At 39.1% G+C, this 25,662-nt stretch overlaps 1 protein-coding gene across 1 annotated transcript in view; it reads right to left on the bottom strand.

Annotated features, from left to right (window-relative positions):
- The window catches only part of LOC115528059 (sodium/glucose cotransporter 1-like), a 57,713-nt gene extending 39,935 nt beyond the window's left edge, over nt 1–17,778 (bottom strand). Inside the window, exons 1-4 of the mRNA XM_030335836.1 lie at nt 17,722–17,778; nt 13,425–13,496; nt 8,617–8,721; nt 7,238–7,297 (exon numbers count right to left, since the gene is read on the bottom strand). Coding sequence (XP_030191696.1) covers nt 7,238–7,297; nt 8,617–8,721; nt 13,425–13,496; nt 17,722–17,763 — 279 coding nt within the window. The 5' untranslated portion in view covers nt 17,764–17,778. The remainder of the gene's footprint in view (nt 1–7,237; nt 7,298–8,616; nt 8,722–13,424; nt 13,497–17,721) is intronic.
- Between the last annotated feature and the right edge of the window lie 7,884 nt (nt 17,779–25,662).

The following is a 25,662-nucleotide window of genomic DNA, read 5'->3' as shown; positions in this document are numbered from 1 at the left end:
TATACCACATCATATGTTGCTTTTCTACTCTCTTACTGTAATTTAGATTATTTCTAGATTTGGCTATTAGGAACACAATTGCTATGAAGCTTCATGTACAAATTTGTGTGTATACACATGTTTTCATCTCTCTGGGGTTGGTAAAGATCTATGTCCAGGGAAATACTACTGACTGGGTGGTCAGGTTTAATTTGTGAACAAACTGCCAAAGTGTCATGGCCATGTGATTCTGTATTCCCTCAAGAAATGTATGAATCCCATTTGCCCCACACCCTCTCCAGCTCTTCTCCTCTTAGTCATTCTAGAACAGTGGTATCTTAAGTAGCATTTTCCTACTGTAAAAAAAATATATCTTTCAAAGAGTTAAAGGTTATGGGGCACCTGGGTGGCTCAGTTAGTTAAGCATCCAACTCTTTTTTTTTTTAATGTTTATTTCTGAGACAGAGCATGAGTGGGGGAGGGGCTGAGAGAGAGGCAGACACAGAATCCGAAGCAGGCTCCAGGCTCCGAGCTGTCAGCACAGAGCCTGACGTTGGGCTCGAACCCACAAACCGTGAGATCATGACCTGGGCCGAAGTCGGTTGCTCAACCGACTGAGCCACCCAGGCGCCCCAACATCCAACTCCTGATCTCAGCTCAGGTTGTGATCTTGCAGTTTGTGAGACTGAGCCCCATGTCGGGCTGCAAGTTGACAGCGCATAAACTGCTTGGGACTCTCTCTCTCCCTCTGCCTCTTCCCTGCTCAGGTGCACTCTCTCCCTCTCTCAAAATAAATAAATAAACTTAAAAAAAATAAAATTTTAGGGGTGCCTGGGTGGCTCAGTTGGTTAAGTGTCCAGCTCTTGACTTTGGCTCATGTCATGATCTCATGGTTTGTGAGTTTGAGTCCCACATCAGGCTCTGTTCTGGAAACAGAGCCTGCTTGGGATTCTCTCTTCCCCTCCCCCCCAACTTGTGCTCTGTTTCTCTCTCTCTCAAAATAAAAAATTTTTAAATGTTTATTTATTTTGAGACAGAGAGAGAGAGAGAGAGAGAGAGAGAGAGAGAGAGACTGAGTGCAAGTGGGGGAGGGGCAGAGAGAGGGAGGCACAGAATCTGAACCAGGCTCCAGGCTCTGATCTGTCAGCACAGACAGAGCCCGACGTGGGACTCGAACTCATGAACTGCAAGATCATGACCTGAGCTGAAGTATGACACTTAACCAACTGAGCCACCCAGGTGCCCCTAAAAATAAATAAATAAACTTAAAAACAAAAATTTTATTTTGAAGTCCCATATATCAATTTCCTCCTTTATGGTTTTAGGTTTTTTGTGTTCTGGTTGAGAAATCTTTCCCTACTTAATCACTTTATTCTTCTTTATTTTGTTTTGCAATAAGGTTTTTTTAAATTAGCTTTGGGTGTACAAATAATTATTTGATAATTTTTATATATTTCATCTACATTTTTGAAGAGTACTTTTGCTGGTTATGGAATTCATGGTTGACATATTTTTATTCCTTTCAGTATTTACATATGTCATCCTAATGTTTTCTGGCTTCCATTGTATCTGATCAGAAGTCATCCATTACCTGTATCATTTCCTCCCTGCATATAATGTATTCTCTTTCAGTTCTCTCAAAATGTCCTCTTTATCTTTACTTTTAGCAGTTTGACTATGATGTTAACCTAGGTGTAGCTTTGTGTTCATTGGTGTTTGTTAAGCTTTTTGCATGGAAAATTAACATTTTTCACCACACTTGGGATACTTTCACAGGTCTCTGAGGCTTTGCTCCTTTTTCTTCAAATTTTTTTCCCTTCTGTTCTTTCTCTTGGGTAATTCTTATTGAATTCACTGATTCTCTCTTTTGTCATTTTGTTTGTGCTGTTGAGTTCCTCCTATGTATTTTTCATTTCAGCTAGTGTGCTTTTTAACTTTAGAATTTCCATTTGGTTCTCTTCTATAGTTTCAGTTTCTCTGTTGAGAGGCTCTATTTGTTCATTCATTAGTATCACATTTTCCTTTATTTCTTTGAACATATTTATAATAGTAGGTTCAAAGCCTTTTTTTGTTAAATCAACATCCGGCCCTGCTCATTTATTTACTGCTTTTTCTTCTGGAGTGTGGGTCACATTTATATTGCAATTTCTTTGTGTGTCATAATTCCTGGTTGCAGACTGGCCATCATAGATCATATGATGTAGCATTCCACAATATGCTTTGTTCTTCTGAAGATTGCTGTTTCTTGTTGTTGTTGTTGTTGTTGTTGTTTTGTAGGCAATTAACTTACCTGGACTCAAACTGCAACATCTTTCATGTCATCCCACCTCCCACTCCTACACTGAAGTTTATTTTTTTTTTTTAAATTCTTTTTTTTAACGTTTATTTATTTTTGACACAGAGAGAGACAGAGCATGAACGGGGGAGGGTCAGAGAGAGGGAGACACAGAATCTGAAACAGGCTCCAGGCTCTGAGCTGTCAGCACAGAGCCCGACGTGGGGCTCGAACTCACAGACCGCGAGATCATGACCTGAGCCGAAGTCGGCCACTTAACCGACTGAGCCACCCAGGCGCCCCTACACTGAAGTTTATAGCTGCTGATGTCTATGATTGTTTTTTCAGCTTCTAGCTGCTGCTAATTTAGCCTGGTCCTATAGAGGTTTTCTTTGCACTTGAGTAGTCTCACAGTCAGTCAAGGTTTCATGCAGAATTTATGCCAAGTTTATAAACTTTGATTTATACTCAAAGTTAATTCCCTCTTTGTCTCCCTTGTTTTTGGTGCTCCCACAAAAGTTTCCTGTTGCTTTGTTAGCCCCCTGTTCTCTCCTCTGTTATGGGTAAGAATTGTTCTCCACTGCCTACATTGTGTGGGTTGGGGAATGTACTCAGTCCTAGGCACTGTAAAGTCACAGATCTCACACGTATAGCTCTGTCTCTGTAAGATAGAGCTCCCTTTGGTTTCTTTTCTTTTTTTTTTTTTTTTTGGCTCCCTGGATTCTCATGCATGCATTTGTACTTTGGTGGTCAGCCAGGGATCTGAGCTTTTTCTATCTTACTTTAAAATCCCCCTCTACCTCAAGGACATAAAGATATTCTATACTTCCTTATAAAAATTCAAAATCTTTTGCCTTTCCTATTTAAGTCTTTAATCAATCTAAAATTATTTTTGTGTATAATAGGGATCCAATTTAATTTTTTTCATATGATAATCAATTGACCCTCCTTTACTCAGTGATCTGCAGTGCCATTGATGTCATAAACCAAGTCCATGTATATGAGTGTTCCTTAGTTATTTCTCTTTTCCACTTGTCAGTGTTTTAATTCTTGTGTCAATACCATACTGTCTTAATTACTATAGCTTTATAGTAAGTCTTGATATTTGAGGGCAAATCTTTATTATTTTTCATTGATAGGAGTATCTTTGCTACTTTTATGCTTTTTTACATACATTTTCTTTTTTCCAGCTTTATGGATATATAATAACATACAACATTGTGTAAGTTTAAGGTGTACAACACAATTTGATATACATATACTTGCAAAATGATTATCACAGTAAGTGATATCTATATACATATACTTGCAAAGTGATTATCACAGTAAATATCTCCATCACCTCATATAATTACCTTTTTTTTAATGGTGAGAACTTTTGAGATTTATCTCTTACAACTTCTAAGTATATAACACAGTATTGTTAATGATAGTTACCACACTACTTAAAAAAAATCCTTGTAGCCATTCTGTACCTTTTGATTGGAGAATTTAATTCCTTTATATTTAAAGTAATTATTGAAAGATAAGGACTTAAATGCTATCTTACTCATTGTTTTCTGGCAGTTTTGTAGTTCCCTTGTTATTTTCTTCCTCATGCTGTCTTCCTTTGCAAATTGATGATTTTCCATGGAAGTATGCTTTCATTTCCTCCTATTTATCTTTTGTGTATCTACTGTAACTTTTTGCTTTTTTGTTACCATGGGGTTTACATAAAATGTCTCATAGATGTAATAGTCTATTTCAAGGTGATAAATTTGATCACACACAAAAACTGTACCTTTTACTCCGCACCTCAACATTTTATGTTTTGATGTTATAATTTCTTTTTTTATTATGTATCCATTAACAAATAATTATAGCTATATTTTAATATTTTTATTTTTTATTATTTTTAAATGTTTATTTATTTTGAGAGAGATACAGAGAGCATGAGCAGAGGAGGGACAGAGAGAGAGACACAGAATCCGAAGCACGTTCCAGGCTCTGAGCTGTCAGCACAGAGCCTGACATGGGGCTCCAACCCACAAACTGCAAGGTCATGCCCTGAGCCAAAGTTGGACACTTAATGCTCTGAGCCACCCAGGAACACCTAGTTATTTTTATTTTTTAATATTTATTTAGTTGAGAGAAAGAGCAAGCAAGTGGGGGAAAGGCAGAGGGAGAGGGAATCTTAAACAGGCTCTATGCCCAGCAAAGAGCCTGACGTGGGTCTCAGTCTCACGACTGTGAGATCATGACCTGAGCCAAAATCAAGACTCAGATGCTTAACCAACTGAGCTATACAGGTGCCCCTCTCCTTCATTTCTAAAGGATAACTTTACCAGGTAAAGTATACTTGGTTGGCAGGGTTTTTTTCCATCACTTTAAATATATCATCCCACTCTTTCTTGGCCTGCAAGCCTTCTGCTAAGAAATCTGCAGATATCATTATGGAGGTTCCCATGTATGTGAAGACTTTTCTCTTGTTTAAAAAATTTTCCCTTTGATTTTAGACACTTTCATTACAAGAAAAAGAATATAGTTTTAGGTTGAAATTTGGTGGGGGGACCCATAGGCTTTATGATCTTGGATATCCAAATCTCTTCCCAGATTTGGGAAGTTCTCAGCCATTATTTCTTAAAATAAGCTTTCTGTCCCTTTCTCCCTCTCTTGTCCCTCTGGGAGCCCCTGATGTGTATATTGTTTTTCTTAATAGTATCCCATAGTCTCATAGACTTTCTTAACTTTTTCATTGTCCCCCTTGAGTGAATTATTTCAAATGACCCGTCTTCTACTTCACAGATTCTTCTGCTGGATCCAGCCTGCTATTTATGTGATCTATTGCACTTTTCATTTCATTCATTGTATTCTCCAGCCCCAGAATTTGTTTGATTATTTTCATGATCTGTGTCTGCTAAACTTCTGATTTCCTCCATGTATTGTTTTCCTTATTTTATTGAATTGTCTTTCTGTATTTTCTTGTACCTCACCAAGCTTCTTTCAAACAACTGTTTTGCATTCTTTATCAAACAAATCTCAGATCTCCATTTCTTTGGCATTGGTTACTAGAAAACTGTACTCCTCTGGTGGTGCCATGTTTCATTGATTTTTCATGTTCCTCAAAAAAAATTTTTTTTAGGTAGGTTCCATGCCCAGTGTGGAGCCCAATGTGGGGCTTGAACTCATGGCCCTGAGATCAAGACCTGAGCTGAGATCAAGACTTGTACACTTAACTGACTAAACCACCCAGATGGCCCCATGTTTCTCAAATTTTGTATTACTGTCTTTGAGGAAGCAGTCACCTCCACATCTTTCCTGACTGGCTTTAGGAGAGAAATACCTTCTCTAAGCTCTGCTAGAAATTCCAAGGCTTTCTCATACTTTTTCTATGGATATACCTGCTCCACATTTCTTGTTCCTTTTTTGGGGGAATCCTTTTTAAGATTATATGTCTTCTCTTGATCCTGCAAAGCCAGGCCAAGTTCTGACAGCCTCCCTTTGCTTGCTTTCCCTAGGGCAATGCTGAATGCTCAAGTTAGTGTGCTTTCCTTAATCCCACAGAGTCAGTATGGCTTTCTGTGAATACTCACTAACTTTCTACAAAAAACACTTGCTCTTGCCACCATCAGGGATGCAGAAAGAGAGCTGGCCAGAGGGTGGAGGTGCATGTGGGTGAGGTGTGTGGCATGCTGGGGTGCCCTTGGGCCAAATGAGGGGATCTATAGGTGAGGAGACCCCAGCGGCTCACTGGCAGGCTTCCTGATAAGTCTGCAAAGTAATTAGTAGGATTCATGTTCCTCTGATCATGGCTGAGAGCCATGGCTGCTGTTCTCTCAGCCACTCCCCAGCCTCCTAGATGTGCGGCACACCTCCATATTCTGGATGGGATGAGAAACAAGTGGGTCCTCTTGGCAGACTTCTGCACAACTGGATTGCTGAGCACTTACTCCCATACTCTCAATTTCCCCTGTGGGAGAAATTTCAGGCTGAGAAGGTCTCTCTTGGCGCTTAGCTGTGCCACCTTGGGGAAGGGGTGGGACATAGGTACACTGAAACTCTTCCTCTCACTCTCTTCATTACATCCAGTCTTCGATTTTCTTTTTTCCAACAGTGTGCTAGAACTTCTCTAGTGGAATTCTGGTCTTCCACAAAGGCCCTCTTATCTGTGGGTGATTACTAAATTGGTGTTCTTTGAGGGAAGATGGCAGAAAGCTTTTATTCCACCATGTTGATGATGTTATTCCACATATCTTCACAGATGTGCAGGCCAGATGGTCTCTGTTCTCTCTCAACTGGTCACTGACATGTATTTATCCCCTTATCTCCTACATACATTTTATTATAAATTTTTTTAAGTTTATTTATTTATTTTTGAGAGAGAGAGAGAGAAAGCATGAGCATGAAGAGAGGAGAGGCAGAGAGAGAAGAAGAGAGGAAGAGAGAGGGAATTCCAAACAAGCTCTGCAATATCAGCATGGAGTCCGACATGGGGCTCAAATTCATGAACCATGAGATCATGACCTGAGCTGAAATCAAGAGTCGGACACTTAACCGACTAAACCACCCAGCTGTCCCCTACATACATTTTAGAATCAGCATGTCAAGTTTCTAAAAAAATTCTGTTTGGAATCTCATTCCCAGCACAGACTAATTTGGAGAGAACTAACATTTTTAGGATATTGTCTTCTAGTAATTAACATAGTTGTTTGTTTCATTTATTTAGGTCTTATTTTGAGATAAAGTTTTCAAACGTTTTCTGTAAAAGCCCTAAAAAGTGAACCCTTGAATAAGGTCCAGAGGGAAACAGCAGGCAATTACCAGCATCTGTGTACCCAAGGCCGAGTGATGTTATTTCAGGCATTTCTCAGGGTTTAGGGAAGTCAGTAAAATGATCAAAAGACTGAGAAGTTTAACTTGCCTCCAGGATATGTTTATGTACACATGAAATATTTGTAAGAAAAAATACTATAGAGAACAGAGTAACTGATAATGGCTACTCACCCCAGCCTTAATGTAAATAGGAGAAAATATCCAACCAAGAACACACAGCAGAAACGGAGCCTGAAACCAAGAAAGAGAATTACATTAGGGTTCCATCTAGGGCAAGCTCTTAAATGAGATGCAAGCTCAGTGACTTCTGTTTTGAGTCTAACAAGTGTATCAGTACTGGGGAACCTTATAAACAACAGCCCAAGCACGCACCTTCTAGTACAATAAACTACTTACAGGCACTTGATCTTTGCCTATGAAAGAGTGCCTTCTTAATTTGGTGGGGGGGGGGGGGGGGGAGGGGGAGGGGGAGGTTTAACTGAGCCAGTTTTCAAGGTATTTATTTTTAATATTGTTTGTCTACTTCCAGAGAGGAACAAAGGTGGCTTATATATAGAAGATAGTTAAAAAAAAAAAAAAAAAAAAAAAAAAAAAAAAGAAGTACCAGAAACCATTCAGAGAAATGAGGGAGAAACTCTACCAAAATTTCATACAAGTTATTGAAAATAAGTAATAAATTTGGCTCTGGCTTTCTTACAAAGAAGGGGTAAAGTAAGTTGAATTTATAAAGGAGATGCTAGTAAATTCTGAGAAGTAAATGGTGGTAAAGGCCAGGGCTTTTTGCTAGGTTTGAAATTGACTCTGCTAGAAGTGTCCTTTATTTTTGTAGTCTATAAGGAGAAAGATGAGACTCAGAAAGCAGGGAGCTTTCTGATTTACCCAGAAAAGTCAGATGGTTTATACAGAAATAAGTTAATAAGCCCAAGACTTATAAATTCACTTATATTTAGGCAAACAAATTCTATGTTCTACAACAAATATATCCCACAGATTAAATAAATAATCCATTTAATAGGTTTTATGGTTCAAACCTGGTATTCTTAGGAGGTCATTTAGGAGTTTTGTAGTAATTAGTTGAATATCCTGAAGAGCACAGTTGAGCCCATTCTCAATACATACTTCAAATATACACATGCATATACATACACACATACATGTACATATAGACACATATATCTGTGTGTTTACACATATACACATATATATCTGTATGTATATCTACACATAAACATGTATGTACACATATATTTAAAGGTTAATATGGTCTTTTCTCTTTTTCCTCCCTGGATGGTCTCCTAAAGTTCTTTGTTCATTGTATTTCTACGGCCCTTGGGATGTAAACATTCTCTGTCTCTTCATTAACTTCATTAACTAAGAAGAATGAAAACTAGCACAATCATTTTGAAAATCAAAGACTTGGTTCTTTTCTCCTGTGACTTCTAAGAGGTCTTCAATATTTACCAGAGGTAGAAAGCAAGTTTTTATATTTAGGAGTTTTATTTGGACAATGATAAAGAGGGAGGTTAGTTGCTGCACAAGGTATTACTTACATTCCATTCAAAGGCCCCAATAGCAATCCCTGAAGTCGCTCCTATTCCAGCCAGGCCCATGAAGTGGCCACTGCCAATACTGGAGGCAAAAAGAGAAGCGCCTATCTGAAAATCAAAAGGTGATTACCTAGCAGAACTATCAGTCCAACTCCAAGAATTCATTTTCACAAATGTAAACCAAATTTTCCATGTTCTCAAAAGGGATTATTCCCTGGGCAGAATTCCCATTTATGTTTCTTCTACACAAACACCCTACCTACAAATTAGAAGCCAAGTGAGAAGAGAGAACATGAAAAAAGAATGGCCATTCTTACATTGCCACATTTCACATGCTCCACCCACTTACTTGCAATTCCCTAATGCAGAAATATTAGCAGAGTGCAATTTCATCATTATCTAAATAATTTAAAAATATCAATAATCTAACTGGTTGTAAGTGATTGGTTAAAATACTAAGGTGCATGAATATGATGAAATACAATGTAGCATACAGAAAGAATAAAGGAGCTTTTCATTAAACAATAAGGTAAGCAGTATGTATGATATAATCTCATTAAAATTTTATGTGTGCATCTTACATTTGCACAGATATATGCTTATATATGCATGGGAACGGTTTTGGTTATATATATATATATAACAAAATATTTCTGGAGTTATGGTTATAGAGATGGAATGAGGAGAAAATTTCAAGTTCTATACTTAGACTATAACTTTTGGGCTTTTTACAATCAACATCTGTTACTTTCAAAAGAAAAAATTCCTAGAGGTATTTAAATGAGCAAAATCCCTCCTAAACCAATAACAGCTTTTTAATTGAGTAGAGATAGCCACTCCATTCAAAACAAAAATCCAACTATGATGCCTTTGACATGAGATAGATTTTAAACTAAATAATCAAGAGAGGTTGAAAATAATGAAGCCTTTTAGGTAAAAACAAACACCTCATCACTGACAATATTGACATAAGATAAAGTAGTATTCAAGATCAAAAGCATTAGGGGCCCCTGGGGGCTCAGTCAGTTAGGCATCCACTCTTGATTTTGGCTCAGATTCATGAGTTCAAGCCCCACGTTGGGCTCTGTGCTGGTGGTGCAGTCTGCTTGGGATTCTCTCTCTCTCTCTCTCTCTCTCTCTCTCTCTCTCCCCCTCCCTCTCTTTCTACCCCTCCTCATAAATAAACATAATAATAAAAAAATTTTTTTAAAGTAACTTTATAGTTACCTTATAGAACTACCTTTTACAAGGTAAAATGCACTAATAAGCCATCGTTGAGAACATACAGATATCAAATACCTTAACAGGGACAATTGTAAGGCAAAAAAGTCTTAGAAGTGGCACATAATAAATACTCAAATAATAGTAGTTATTTTTATTATTAAGAATGTTCACTACATTTACCATAATAGTTAAAAATTATATACAGTCTAATTTGCCCAATAATATGGTATTTAAATGGTGGAATGTCCATATGATATAACACTATGCAACTGTATATAAATATAAAATAAATCTACCTACCTATGTTTATACAGATGTTGGAAGTTGCTAGCATGTTATTAAATTAAAAGATAGCTTTAAAAGGCACCATTTGTTAATTTAATAACTACTAATAAATGTCCATTGCCAACTATGCCCAGGCACTGTTCTAGGTATTAGGGATACATTAGTGAGTAAACTAGACAAAAATCCCTACCCTCATGAAGCCAACATTCTTTTGGGAAAAAGAGAATAAACAAAATAAATTAGAAGATTATTTTATAGCATGATAGTAATAAATACTATAGAGGAAAAAAAACTGGAGAGGTGGATAGGAAGTACTGGGAAATTGGGTGGTCAGGGTAGACTGTCTGAGAGAAGAGTTGAAGAAGACCGGAGGAGGTGGGGGCATAAGCCATGGGGATTCTGGGGAGAGTGCTCCAGCCAGAGAAAGCATCAGGGGCAAATGTCCTGAGGCAGAAACACAGCTGGGTTGTTCAAGGACACTGGCTAGAGATGGGGAACAGGCATCCTGGGAGGCAAGGTCAGAGAGGTAACGAGGTACAGGACATCTGTGCCCTACTACAGGCCACTGTAAGGGGCTGGACTTTCATTTTAGGTGACATAGGCACCCCAACAGGGTTTTAAGCAGAAAAGTGACATGGTCTGACTTGAGTTTTAATAGGCTCTCTTTAGCTGCTCTGTTGAGATTGCATATAGAAGAGCCAAGGTAGAAGGAGGGAGCTCAACAAGCTGTTATACTTAATCCAGGTGAGAGACAATAGCAGCATGGACCTGGAGGCAGAGTTGATGGGAAGTGGTCAGATTTGAAAGGTATTTTTTAGATCGAGTCGCAGGATTTCCTAATAGATGGGACGTTGGGTACAAGAGAAACTAAAGCATCTAACAAGACTCCATGTTTGTTAACCAGAGCAACCAGAAGATGGAGTTGCTATTCAGGAGAAAAGAAAGGTGGTGAGAGAAGCAGATTTGCTGAGGGAAGTCCAGGGCTCCCTTTGGGGCTTGTTCAGTTTGAGATACCTGATAGACCTCTCAAGTGCAGTGTCAAACAGTACAGGTGTCATGTGTGAGTCTGGAGTTCACATGAGAGACCCGTGATTTGTTAGCATGTAACTGGTATTCAATGCCATGAGCTAGACGAGTTGCCAAGTATTTGAGTGTGATTGGAGAGAAGCAGTCAGGCGTGGGCCCTGGGGACTTCCAGTGTTAAGGGAGGGAGATGGGGGAAAACCAGCTGGGGAGACTGACCATGAGCAGCTGGGGAGGCAGCTGGAAAGGAAGAGAGCAAGGCGACAAAACAGGGAGGGAGGGAGGAAGGACTAAGAGCCTCAGAGTTTCACCACTGCCAAGCCAGCTTAGATGAGCACTGAGAACTGGGCACAAGAATAAGCCATGTACAATTTAAAAAAAAAAAAAAAAAAAAAGGAGAGAAAGAAAAGTCAGTCACATGGAGGGCCTCAACAAGAGCCGCTGATACCCATCAGGTATCTGCTAATAAGAATATAAAACAAAAAAGATAGCCAGAGTGGCAAAAATCATTCTTTTAGTTTCCTTTACTAATACCACAAAATATTTTGTTCATGAAGCAATAACCCTAACAATGAAAAGAGAAGCCACAGCAAAGAAATTAATAAATCATAACATACATAAACATTGGGAGGGCAAAGCATGTTACCGTCTCTTGGAAACCGTTAGAAGTGTCAGTTTTATGAGGTAATATGGGAAGAAGATTGTCATTTCTCTAGGTACAGAAAACATGACTACAGGTCTAAGTGGCTCAGGCAAAAGACGGGGGGCCTCACAGCCCAGGAAGAGGCTGTGTTGCTGGAATCCTCTGCAGAAAAATAAACTAAGGTAGGAGGCCCATTGCAAACATTTTTTTGCTGCATTCAATCTCTTTCTAAAGCAGGTTTACAAAAAAAAAAGAAGATTCAAGTATAATTCAGAGAGTTAAATGCCAGGAAAATGCTTTTCCCCAAATCTCCCAGCTAAGAGGCAAAGCCATTTCTGCTAGGTTGTTGGATCCATCAGAGTAAGTGTACTTTCCTTTTCCCTTTGAATAAAGGCAATTTCTCCTTCTGAGACAAGATTTCTCTCTTTGAAGTGCTACCCCAGTGTGAAAAAAAAATCTTTGCCATAAGACTGGTTAACATTTGAGGGCAAAGAATATTAATGAGTAAGGGCCTGCTTCTTATATAATTCTCTAAATGTACCTTACATTCCTGTGCTGGAAATGCATGTACATTTTTACATGTACATGTACATTTTACATGTACATTTTACAGTTAATTTTTTTTTAATGTTTGTTTATTTTTGAGAGAGAGTGTGTGACGTGGGAAAGGACAGACAGAAGGGAGACACAGAATCCAAAGCAGGCTTCAGGCTCCGAGCTGTCAGCACAGAGCCCCACGCAGGGCTTGAATTCATGAGCTATGAGATCACAACCTGAGCTGAAGTTGGACACTTAACTGACTGAGCCACCCAGGCACCCCTATTTTTACATAATAAGTTATAAAGCAGCGCTGGCTCAGGCTTGCCTTGGGTCCTAGGAGGTTGGGCCCTTCTGGTGACCCACATCTTCCTCCTCCCTGGGGCACTCCTACCCACTCTATCCTGGGTACAGGGTCATGGACAGGCAGCTGCCTCTTCTGCTGTGGGGGTTTTGAGGCACTCCTCTTGGATGGAATCACTTTGAATAATGAATAATACATAAAAGACAAGAAATGGTTTCTACCCTGCCTCCCTCCATCTAGCATCCTGCTGTTCCATACCCAAGCTTTGGTATATGCTGTTCCTTCTGCCTGGGATGCCCTCACACTCTACCTGTAAATACCTACTCCACCTCCAAATCCTGCTCAGATAACCCTACCTCTAGAAGACCTTTCCCGTCTTGTACCCCCTCCACCCAGCAAGCCTGAGTTTACCTTTCATCAGTATCTGGCCTGTGCACCTCCCACCAGACTCACTGCTGTCCTGCACTGTAACGTGATGCAATTTGCTGGATACACATATAACTCCCTTTCTAGATTGTGGGCTTCCAGCAGGCAAGACTGTCTATTCCCCACCTGTGTCATGGACCCTAGAACAATGCTTTGTACATACCAGGCACCTAATAAATAGTGAATTAAACGGAGTTGAATGAAAACATTTTGGTAAGAAACTACTTGCGAGTTAAGCAAACTCTAATGAGATGACTTTCCCAATTTAGCAACTTCAACTTATTTTGGGTATAAGATATCTACATTAAAGTAACAGACAAGTTAACATGTGGCCGCCTAAGCGGATTGCCACATGCAAGCCTTACTCACCGGCCACCATGCTAGATTGCGGCCAGCCAGGAAGAAGTCGTCTACTGTCCCACGACTGCTTGACAGGATAGCCTTAAAAACAAATGAACAATAGAAATACAAGAAACAAACTGCTCCAAAGACACAGATCTCTCAAACGATCACCTTCACTTATGCATAAATCTCTTTAGCAGAGACCCCCCCAAATCCATTTTCCCTTTCTTTCTTTTTAGGAATAGAAGCCCCTACTCACTGGGTTACTCTGGCCACCCAGCAGGAGACTACAGTCTCTTCTAGCTCTGGTTGTGTGGACATCTCCATTTCTCTACACTTCTGAGAAATTAATATTGCTTTATTTTTTTCCCCAACTAGTTAACCAGTGTCATAGCTTCTAGCAGAGTCTGGGAGATGAGTGGTTAGTGAATGTATGGATCAGTGAGGAATGGCAAACCTGAACATGTGCCCAGCTTCTTCCAGAACAGCTGTCACTCTGCCATTATTACGGTGTCCTTCCAACACATCCAAGTCCTCTCTACTCAGGCTCCCCAGCTCTGATTCCCAGACTCTGATGTGGCCAAAAGACAATACTGGGGATTTCCTGGAATGCCTAGGACTGGCATGACCTAAGGATGACAGCTGATTGACAGAAATATGTTTCTGTGGGAAGAGTGAACTTAAAAACTGCCGTCTGAGGGGTGCCTGGGTGGCTCAGTTGGTCAAGCATCTTGACTCTTGATTTCAGCTCAGGCCATGATCTCACAGTTCCTAGGATCGAGTCCTGCTGGGCATAGAGCCTGCTTGGAATTCTCTCTCTCTCTCCCTCTCTCTCTGCCCCTCCCCTGCTTTCTCTTTCTCTCAAAATAAATAAATCAACATTTAAAAAAATCCTGCCATCTGAGGTATCTATATTATAATGCAATTTCCTCACATCATAAAGCCTCAAACCAAAGAAACAACTCTCCAAATCAGACACATTAGGTTAGTCTCACCTCATCTAGTCACTAAATATTTACCAAGGGCCTACTACATGCAGAGCTGAACTTTTTAAGGAAAGCATCAGCTGGGAAACTTTTAAAAGGACTTAAAAAAAATTCATCTGTTCTCAGAATAAAAGCATCCTCGCTTTCCACAAAGAGAGGACCAGACAGTAAGAAAAGCAGATCCTGGGGAGAAGGTGGCTTAAGTGCCTGTCCCTGCCTCTTCCTTCCTCCCTGCTCTCTTCTTGGAATAATAACACCACCACAGCAGCCGGGCTGGTGGGGGAAGAAGATACAACCAACTCTTTCTCAAAGATCTCTGGGCTGAGACTGATAAAAAGAGAAAAACAAAAACAAAAAAAAAAGTGTAAGTTTTTTCCCTTTACCATCCTATAAGAGCCAAGACACTAGCAGCAAAGACTGATTTCTCAGTTCCCGGGGGGACTCAGCAGACAGGAGTTGATGAATGCTTTCAGAAAGAAGTCCCATCTGTGTGAATGTGGGCAATTTGGTTCAGCAAGAAAAGGGTGGTTTAATAACTGGAAGAAAATAAAGCTAGATTCATCCATTGAATCATACATAAAAATAATTTTCAGATGTTCTAGAGATTTAAATATGAAAAAACTATAAACTATTAGAAGAAAATTTGGGATAATATTTGTACAAATTTGGAATGGGAGAAAACTTTCCTAAGAAAAGCAGGAAATCTAGAAGATGCAAAGGGAGATAGTTGACTTCTTCAAGGTGAACAAAAACTCAAATGACAGAAAGACACCATTAATAGTTTAGACCAGTGGCTCTCAACCAGAGATGATTTTTTTCCCCAACCACTCAGGGGATATTTGGCAGTGTCTGGTTACATTTTTGGTTATGAATGGGCAGGCGTCAAGGATACTTCTAAGCATCCTATTATGCACAGGACAGATACCCACAATGAATTATCTGGTCCCAAATATCAGTAGTAAACACTGGTTTGGACAAATGACAGCTTGGGGAAAGCAGATGAGCAAGTCAAATGACAAAGAAGTTGATAAAAGCAAACAACACAGATAAAAAATGGCAAATAAAAAGATGCTCAACCTCACTAGGAGTCTAGGAAGTACAAATTAAAGCTACAAAGACTTACCACTGTCCACCCATCAGGCTGGCAACACACACACACACACACACACACACACACACACACACACACAGTAATGAGCAAGTCTTGGGGGAAAGAGCATGATCATATCCTGCTTGTGAAAAATGTAAATCTCAACAAGCTCTGGAGATTAGCATTTAGTAATATCTACTAAAATTTCAAATAAATGTATACTTCTGACCCAGCACTTCCAATTTTGGGAATCCATGCTACACAGATGAAAAGTACCAACACAACAATACCTGGCATCAAAACCAATACCTGGCAACATCTAAGTGTAGATTAGTAGGGAAGAGCTGGATAGTATCTATTTGTGGGACTACTAGGCAGTTAATAACAACATAAGCTGTATCTCTATCCATTGACCTAAAGGATTCTCTCCACATATAGTAAGTGGGGGAAAAGGCAGGCTGCAGAGTAATGTGTATGATATGATCACATCTTCTATAAAGACAAAACACAAAATTCTACGTGTGTCTGCATGTTTGGATAAGCACTGAGAAAGGGGAGGGATACATGACCCATGGTTATCTCAGAGGGATGGGAATGGATGGGGGAAGAATAGTAACTTATTCTTTATTTATGCATCTTTTTGCTCTCACAATGAGCATGTTAATATTTTCCTAATTAAAAACAATATAAGATTATCCAAAAGAACAAATGGAAAGATAATACAAAGAAGGGAAAAGATCAGAGCATTCTGGATAACTATGTATGTTTTATGGCTCCCAGAACAGAAGGAACAGCAGGTTTCTTTAGGAAATGACCAGATGGCTTACCAGTCCTCTGACCTTGGCCAGACTTAGGCCCCAACTGAGTCTGGGACAAAACTGGGTGGGGGCTTCCCAATTCAATGAGAGCACTAGAAGAAGGATCCAAAAATAAGTACTCATTATTCAGAGACCCTGTGTCTTTGGGTACTTAGAAGGATGTTTCTCATAACTGAGGCCAATTAAAAAAAAATCTTCAGTTTGAATGATCTGGATAAACACCCCAGATTTCTCCTTTATGTTTGGAATAAAGGGCCTATATTTTCTCTTCTGGTACAAAATTCTCTTAATAGGATGGAGACCATGTCTCCATTACTATATCTGCTTACTAGCAGCATAGTGACTTAGTGTAAGCCCTCAAAAAGAGTGTCCAGTGATTGTATTTTGAAAGGCACAGTAAGATTCTGCACAGTAAGATCCTGCTCATAACCTGGTGAAGTGTCCCAAAGTGAAGGTCACATGGGCATGAAAGCTTCAGCTGGGTGAGGGCCACCCAGAATGAAAACTCTCCCATTGGTTTAGTGAATGGTGGCAGTCACCAGATACTCCTGCTTGGTGAAGCAGGCCAGGCAGAGGCTTCTGATGGTTAACAACTTATCGGAGGGGTGACACCATGACACCAACCAAAGCTGTCATACCCATCTGATCTTTCCCTGGAATGCAGGCCTGTCCCAGGGTAGCATGGTTAAAAGACACCTTTTTGAGTGCTTACGCAATAAAGGAGACATGGTCTCCACCCTCTTAAAAGAAGCTTGTACGAAGAAATAAGCTTTTTATTCAGATTTAAAGAGAACACTTAGAGCCCTAAGTTACTAGTGACCTTTGAGATTTTGCTAGCAAGGCAAAGGGATTAAGATCATGAGTCAGATCAGACAGCTCTAGGTTCAAATCTGGACCCAATCGTTCCCTGGTTACTTAAATTCTTTGAGCCTCGGTTTCCTCAACTGGGGAATTAGTGGGAATCACAGTATGTTATTCACAGCAGGGTTGTGAGGACATGAACTTGAAGCACTCACAGCAGACCTGTCACTTAAAGGCCTAATCAGAGATAGCTGTCATTATTATCACCATCATCATCATGATCTTAACAGCGCCTGCTTATCAAACACCTCTCAGGTTCCAGGCGGCGAGCACGGGGGAGGGATTTGAGCCTGCTCATTTATTTGGGTGGTGGGGTGGTGGGGGACACGTGCGATTAATCAATATGGCTCCATTACTGAGGATTTGCATTTATTTACCTTTGGCTGGAGGGTAGGAAGTAGGTAGAAACGGAGAGTGGAGAGGTCTCCACCGGCCAACAAGGACTGTGCATAGGCTGGGGCAGGATACTGGGGCGGGATGCAAGGTCGGGGACCAGGTGACTGGCAGGGAGTGGGTCAAACCCAGCCTGGGGTCCAGGGCCCCGCCTTCCCCTCCGGGCCCCGACGTACCCACAGCCCGATGCCCAGGACCAACAGGAAGTACAAAACCATCACCAGGATGTCTAGGGCGCTAGTGACACCGAAGCCCAAAGCATTCCAGCTAGAGATGTCGCCATACCACGAAAAGCTCATGGTGGCGCTTCTGGGCCAGGTGAGTAGTGTGGGCTATCAGAGGAGGCGGCAACGGCTCTCACTTTGGCTTCGGTTTTGGCTTTGGCTGTGGCTCCGCCACCGTAGTGCGTCACGGGAAGGGCCGCGGGGCAGCCTGGGAGTTACCTGCAGGCCTCGCGGCCCAGCGGGGCCAAGTCCCCTCCTCCCCCCTCCCCCCACCCTCCCAGGTTGGGGATTCCGCCTTCCTTAGGGGTTGGTCTATTTAGTGAGAAAACGAAAAGCCTTTCCTCACTGCTCTACCAGGTACAACACCCCCACCCCCCACCCCCCCATTCCCCTGGGTGCGCTGCACTTCTGGAACTTAGACTTCGAGTTGGGCTGGACTGGGCCAAGCGTGAGTTAACAGGGGCAGGATCAGTCGCTGTGCATCTTTCTGAGCCATCCTTGCGGCCTGCAGCAAAGTGAGAAGCCCGTGATACTGCCATTGTCTTTATTTTTGCGTTAATTTGGATTTAGTAAAACAATTACATTAGGATATTATTTCTCGAGTCCTGACTTTTTCGATGCCCCCTTAAATTTTGCACCAAGGAAAATGCCTCACTCGCCTCACCCTAGTCAGGGTCCTACTTGGGCCAACTGATTTCAGAGGGGCCCCAGGTTTTTGCAATTTGATCTTTCGCTGGTGATGTGAGCATTTTTAGTCTGGGCCAAGCGTTACTCTCCTTGATGTTTCTGCCAAAGATGTTTTTCTGCTAAATTGTACTTTTTGAAATTTTGGTTAATAATACTAACAACAAAAAATACTAGTAACAATAATAATAGCTAACATAATAGTTCTTGCTAGATTTCCTTCTTTGCACTTTGCACATGTTAACTCATTTGATTCTCACAATAGGCAAGTTGAATTTATGACCACAAGGATGGGGGGCTGGCTGGGGGGGGGGGTGGTTGCTTATACTGGCTGGTAGCCATTTAGAGGTCTATGATCACGGCCTCCTGAGCAGAATTCTGTAATCCTAGTTCAGTGCTGTTCAAAAGAAATATACTATGAATCACAGATGTTATTTAATTTTTTTCCAGCTTTATTAAGGTATGATTGACAAATAAAAATTGTGTGTATTTAAGATGTAGGTGATGTTTTGACAAATTACCATAATCTAACATATCAATCACTTCCCATCATTACCATTTCGTGTGTGTGTGTGTGTGTGTGGTAAGAACACTTGAGATCTACTCTGTTAGCAAATTTCAAGTATGCAGTACATTATAATTGACTGTAGTCACCATGTCATACACTAGGTCTCTTGAATTTATTCATTTTATAACTGCAAATTTGTACCCTTTGATTAGTATCTCCCCTTTCCCCCCAGGCCCACCCTCGCTTCTGGTAACCACCATTCTGTCTCTGTGAGTTTGACTTTTATTATTGTTATTTTTTTAGATTTCACGTATAGGTTAGATCATATAATGTCTTTCTGTGCCTAGTTTATTTCTCTCAGCATAATGTCTTCCAGGTTTATCCATGCTATTGCAAATGGCAAGATTTTCTTCTTTTGTGAGGCTGAATAATATTCCATTATGTCCATATATATCACATTTTCTTTACTCGTTCATCTGCCCCTGGATGCTTAGGTTGCTTCCATATCTTGGCTACTGTATAACGCTGCAGTGAACATGGGGGTGCAGGTATCTCTTTGAGATAGTGACTTTATTTCCTTTGGATAATACCCAGAAGTGGGATTGCTGAATCATGTAATAGTCTTTTTTAATGTTTTGAGGAACCTCTATGCTCTTTTCCATAGAGGCTGTGCCAATTTACATTCTCACTAATATTTCTTCCCTTTTCTCTACATCTTTGCCAGTATTTGTTATCTCTTGTCTTTTTGATAATAGCTATCCTACCAAGTGTGAGGTGATATCTCATTGTGGTTTTGATTTATATTTACTTGATGATGAATGATGTTGAGCATCTTTTCATATGCCTGTTGGTCATTTGTATGTCTTCTTTGGAAAAGTCTCTATTCAGGGTCTTTGCCCACCATTTAACTGGTTGTTTTTGTGATATTGAGTTGTATGGGTTCCTTATGTATTTTGGATATTAATCCCTTATCAGATATAGGTATACCTTTGGAGATCTTGAGGTTCAGTTCCAGACAACTGCAATAAAGTGAAAATTGCAATAAAGTGAGTCAAATGAATGGTTTGGTTTCCCAGTGCATATAAAAGTTATGTTTACAGCATATTGTAGTCTATTAAGTATGCAATAGCATTATATCTAAAAAAATGCACATAACTTAATAAAAAATACTTCTGGCTAAATAATGCTAACCATCATCTGAGCTTTCAGCAAGTCATAATCATAATCACACATCACCATAACAAATATAATAATAATGAGAAAGTTTGAAATATTGTGAGAATTACCAAAATGTGGCACAGAGACATGAAGTGCACAAATACTGTTGGAAAAATGGTGTTAATGGACTTGTTCAACTCAGAGTTTCCACAACCTTCACCTTGTAAAAAAAGTGTGCAAGAAACTGGAGTGCAATAAAATGAGGTCTGCCTGTATTGAGTTTGTAAATATTTTTTGCCATTCCTTAGGCTGCTTTTTCATATTGTTGATTGTTTCCTTGGCTGTGTCCCATATATAATTTTAAATTTTCTAGTAGCCACATTAAAAAAAAGTAAAAGAAACAGGTGAAATTAGTTTAAATAATATATTTTGTTTAACCCATTATATTCAAAATATTACCATTTCAATGTAATTAATGTCAACATGGTTGAGATATTTTATATTCTTTTTTCCACATTAAGTCTTCAAAATCTGGTATATATTTTACACTTATAGCACATCTCAGTTCACATGCTAACTTTTCACCAGAAGTACTTGATCTATATTTAGATTTAATAAAAATTTTAAACTGTTTATTTATTTATTTCTGAGAGCAGGGAGGTGCAGAGAGGGAGACAGAGAATCCCAAGCAGGTTCCATGCTGTCAGTGCAGAGCCCAACTTGGGGCTTGATCTAATGAACTGTGAGATCATGACCTGAGCCAAAATCAAGAGTTGGATGCTTAACTGACTGAGTCACCCAGGTGTCCCTAGGTTTAAGAAAATTTACCTTTGAAAAAGTAAATTCACATACCAAGTTGTTCTACATATACTTAAAAGTTTTCCAGTAACTGAACTAAGTACCCAAATTTCAAACAGTTTGTCATTAACTTACAAACTGTTTCATCTTTTTGTGAGAATTTATTTGACTTGGAAGCAAAAGCATATCCTTTTCAAAACTACAACTGTCCAAGTTAATTCACTAGCTCTGTTGTCAACGCAATGTTATTAACAATGAATTCAAAGAGGCATTACATAGTTTGAAAAACATTTCTAAACTGATCAGTAACACAAAGCATTCTTCAAATTTTTCTTGTAGTTTTTGCTGCCAATTACAGAATAGCCAGTTGACAATTAAAATCTTTGACATATTGAGTCATGTTAGGAGAATGCATAAGATCATTATTACTGATCTGCGTCGTCAAGTTCCAATTTCAACATAAATTTTTATACTTGGCCAGCTATATTACAAATAAGTTTTTCCCTCCTTTGACTATTCAAATTTGGCCAGTTCATACATAGTACACGTTAGTGAAAGGATGAGTACAGACTGCTGGTTTTTGTCTTTGATTATTGGATATTTAACAAGCATTCCTTTTATTTCAAGGAAATCTTGAATTGCAGTTGACATTACAGTAATTGTGAGGTTTTCAAGACTTACCCAATGAGCATTGGCAAAAGCACAACTTCATTAAATTCATTGCCTTCTATTTCTTTGAACAGTTCTATAAAATGATTATTCATATTATTTGCACATATATATTAAAAGATCTTCAGAACTGTATCCATCCATGACACTTTCCCTAGAGTCTGCTATAAAAACTAAGCGCAAGTTTTTTTTTTTTAAGTATTTATTTATTTTTGGGGGGAGAGCGCAGGCAGAGGAGGGGCAGAGAGAAGAGGACAGAGGATCCAAAGCCTGTGCTGACAGGCTGACAGCAGTGAGCCCGATGTGGGGCTTGAACTCATGAACCACGAGATCATGACCTGAGCCAAAATTGGATGCTCAACCGACTGAGCCACCCAGGTGCTCTAGTTATGTTATTTCAGTGGTTGTTTTAGAGCTTATAATATGTATCTTTAACTTAACCCAAGTGATATTATTTCACCTCATATATAAGAACTTTACAGTTGTATGCTTCCATTTCTCCTCTCCAGTCTTTGTGATATTGTCATACATTGTACTTTCTATTTGTTATAAATTTTAAATTATACATCTTATTTCTTTTTAAAATGGTTTGTTATCCTTAAAAGAGATTTAAATAATAATTTAAAAATCTTTATATTTACTCACACCATTACCATTTCTGGCACTCTTCATTCCTTTGTGTAGATCCAGACTTCCAGCTTGTGTCCTTTTTCTTTTGCTCGAGTGATTTCCTGTAACATCTCTTGTGTGCAAGTCTGCTGGTGATACATTCTTTCAGCTTTTATATGTCTGAAAAATCTTTACTTAGCCATCTTTTTGAAAGATATTTTTACTAAGTGAATTCCAGGAGGATACTTTTTTCTTTCAGTGCTTTTAAGATCTTGCTCTACCATCTTCTAGATTCATTAATTTTGATGAGAAATTTGCTGTCATCCTTATCTTTGTTTCTCTGTACATAATGTGTATTTTTTCCTCTGGCCACTTTTAAGATTTTCTCTTAAAGGAGTTGGTTTAAGAAATGTGATGATTAAGATGTGCCTTGTTAGGGTTTTCTTTATGTTTTTGTGATTATGTTTGTTGAATTTCTTACATGTGTTGGCATATAGTTTTCATCAAATTAAGAAAACTTTCTGCCATTTTTTTCAAATGCCTCCCTTCTCTTTCAGAGGCTCCAAGGACATGCATATGACATCACTTGAAGTTATCCCCCATGTTACTGAGGTTCTGTTTATTTTTCAATCCAAATTCAATTCCAAATTTCAATTCTTTTCTTCTGTAATTTCTAATCTATCATTGATCTCATTTTCATCACAGATGTAGTTCTTGAACTTTAGTTATAAAAAAACTTTTGCATATATTTACCTAACATATTTGATCTTTCCTGAAGCTTCTTGCACGTGTAAAATGGCATTATAACAGCTGCTGTGGGGACACCTGGGTGGCTCAGTTGGTTAAGGGTTCGACTTCGGCTCAGGTCATGATCTCAGTTTGTGGGTTCAAGCTCTGAGTTGGGCTCTGTGGTGTGTGGAGCCTGCTTGGGATTCTCTCTCCCTCTTTCTCTGCCCCTTGCCTGCTCACGCTCTTTCTTTCTCTCAAAATAAATAAATAAACTTAAAAAAAATTGCTGTAATGTCCTTGTCTATTCATTTATTATCTATGTCAATTCTGGGTCAGTTTTGATTAGTTGATTTTCCCCTGATTATGGATCATGTTTTTCCTCTTCTTTGCATGCCCGGTCATTTGTGGTCGAATGCCAGACATTGTGAATTGTATTTTGTTGGGTGCTAGATATTTTTGTACTCCTACAAACATTATTGAGTTTTGTTCTGGTGTGTGGTTAAATTACTTGGAAACAGCTTAATCAATTCCAGACTTGCTCTTGAGATTTTTTTTTTTTCCAGGTGAGATCACAGGAGTGTTAAGGCTAATTCCCTGCTACTCAGGCAAACTCTTCTGAGTACTCCACCCAAGCTTTATAATTCTGAGGTTTTTCATGCTCACTGGTGAGAACAGGCATTATTTTCAGCCCTGAATTTTCTCTGGGTATTGGTCTCTCTAATTGTTTTTGGTAGGTTTTCCTTGGCCTCAGGTAGTTTCCTCAAAGGCTTACACTGATCACCACTTAGTTGAATACTTGAGGGTGACCCTCTGAAGATTTGCCAAATTTTCTTCTGTTCAGGACTCTCTTTTCTGACACTCTGCCCTATGAACTCCAGCTGCTTTGGATCCTGGAGCATCTTTATATCTCTTTAACTCAGGAGGACCACTGGGGTCTGCCTGTATTCTCCCCACTCAGCCTGGAAACTCTCTCCAGAGAGTAATCTGGGGGCAATTGCAGGGCTCACCTTGTTTGTTTCTCATTCCTTCTTTCATTGCCTGATGTCCAGTGATTCAACAACCATTTTTTCATGTATTTTGCTTCATTTTTTCCCCATTGTTTCATGCAGGGGAGTAAATCTGGTTCCTACTACTATATATTGGCCAGAATATCCTTTCCTTAAAAAAAGTACCCAGATTTATTGAGATACAATTCACATATCATACATTCCAAATATTTAAAGTGTTCAATTTGGTTGTTTTTTGTATACTCACAACTCACAGAGTTGTGCAAATATAACTACAATCAATTTTAGAACATTTTAATCATCCCAGAAAGAAACCCCATACACTTTAGCTGTTACCCCATCTTCACTAATTCACCCATTCCATCCCAGATCTAGATTTGCACATTCTAGACATTTCATGTAAATAGAACCATACAATATGTAGCCTTTGGTGTCTGGCTTTTTTATACTTAGTAGAATGTTTTCAAGTTTGTGAAAATGTTCTAAAATTGATAAAATATTCTAAAATTCATAACTTTGGGCTATTATAACTAATACTGTTTTGAACATACACGTATATGTTTCTGTGTAGACACATGGTTTCCTTTCTCTTTGGTATATGCCTAGGAGTGGAATTGCTGGGTCATATCATAACTCTGTGTTTTGCTTTCTGAGGGAATGCCAGACTGTTTTCCTGTGTTGCTGCATCAGGGTTGTTCCCACCAGTGACATATGAGGGTTCTGATTACTCCGCATCCTCACCAGCACTTTTATTATTTACCTTTTTGATTATAGCCATCCAAATATGTTTGAAGTAGTATCTCATTGCAGTTTTAATCTAATATAAATTAAATGACTAATCATGTTGAACATATTTTCATTTGGTTATTGGCTATTTGTATATCTTTCATGGAGAAATGTCTATTTGGGTCTTTTGTACATTTTTTTTAGTTGGGATGCCTTTTTATTGTTGAGTTGTAAGAGTTCTCTATGTATTCTGGACACAAGTCCCTTGTCAAATATATGATTTGTGAATATTTTTCCCATTCTGTGACTTGTCTTTTCATTTTCTTGATGGTATCTCTGAAGCACAGAAGTTTTTAATTTTGATGAATTCCAGTTTATGTATTGTTTTTATTTGTTGTTCGTGCTTTTGGTATTATATCTGAGAGATCATTTGCCTAATCCAAAGTCATAAAGATTTACCCATATGTTTTCTTTTAAGAGTGTTATAGTTTTACCTCTTACATCTAGACTTTTGATCTATTTTGAATTAATTTTTGTAAATGGGGTGAGGTAGGGGTCCAATGTAATTCTTTTACATGTGGATATAGTTTTCCCATCACCATTTGTTGAGAAGACTATTCTTTCCCCATTGAATGGTCTTGGCACCCTTACCAAAAATCAACTGACCATTGAAATGTGGTTTTATTTCTAGACTCTTAATTATGTTCCACTGATCTATATATGTATCTCTCTGTTACCACCACATTGTCTTGATTATTATTGATGAGGGATTGTAAGGCAATCTGTCACCCTGCAAACAAACCTGCTCCCCCACCCCAGGTGGGATATGTGTGATATTCCTCAGGCACTTCTGGCTGCCCAAGAACAAAGGAAAGGACAGAAAACAAATGGTTAAACTGATAGAGTCTCTCAGTTTGCAAATATCTTACTAAAATTATAAGAAAAGGGCAGTCTTATCAATAGCCTAATCTCCAGGAACTCCTTACACTCTTGATAATGTTTTGC

Source organism: Lynx canadensis, chromosome D3 (genome assembly GCF_007474595.2).
Source record: "Lynx canadensis isolate LIC74 chromosome D3, mLynCan4.pri.v2, whole genome shotgun sequence".
NCBI classification, from domain to species: Eukaryota; Metazoa; Chordata; class Mammalia; order Carnivora; family Felidae; genus Lynx; species Lynx canadensis.
This window is presented reverse-complemented; position numbering and strand designations above follow the sequence as displayed.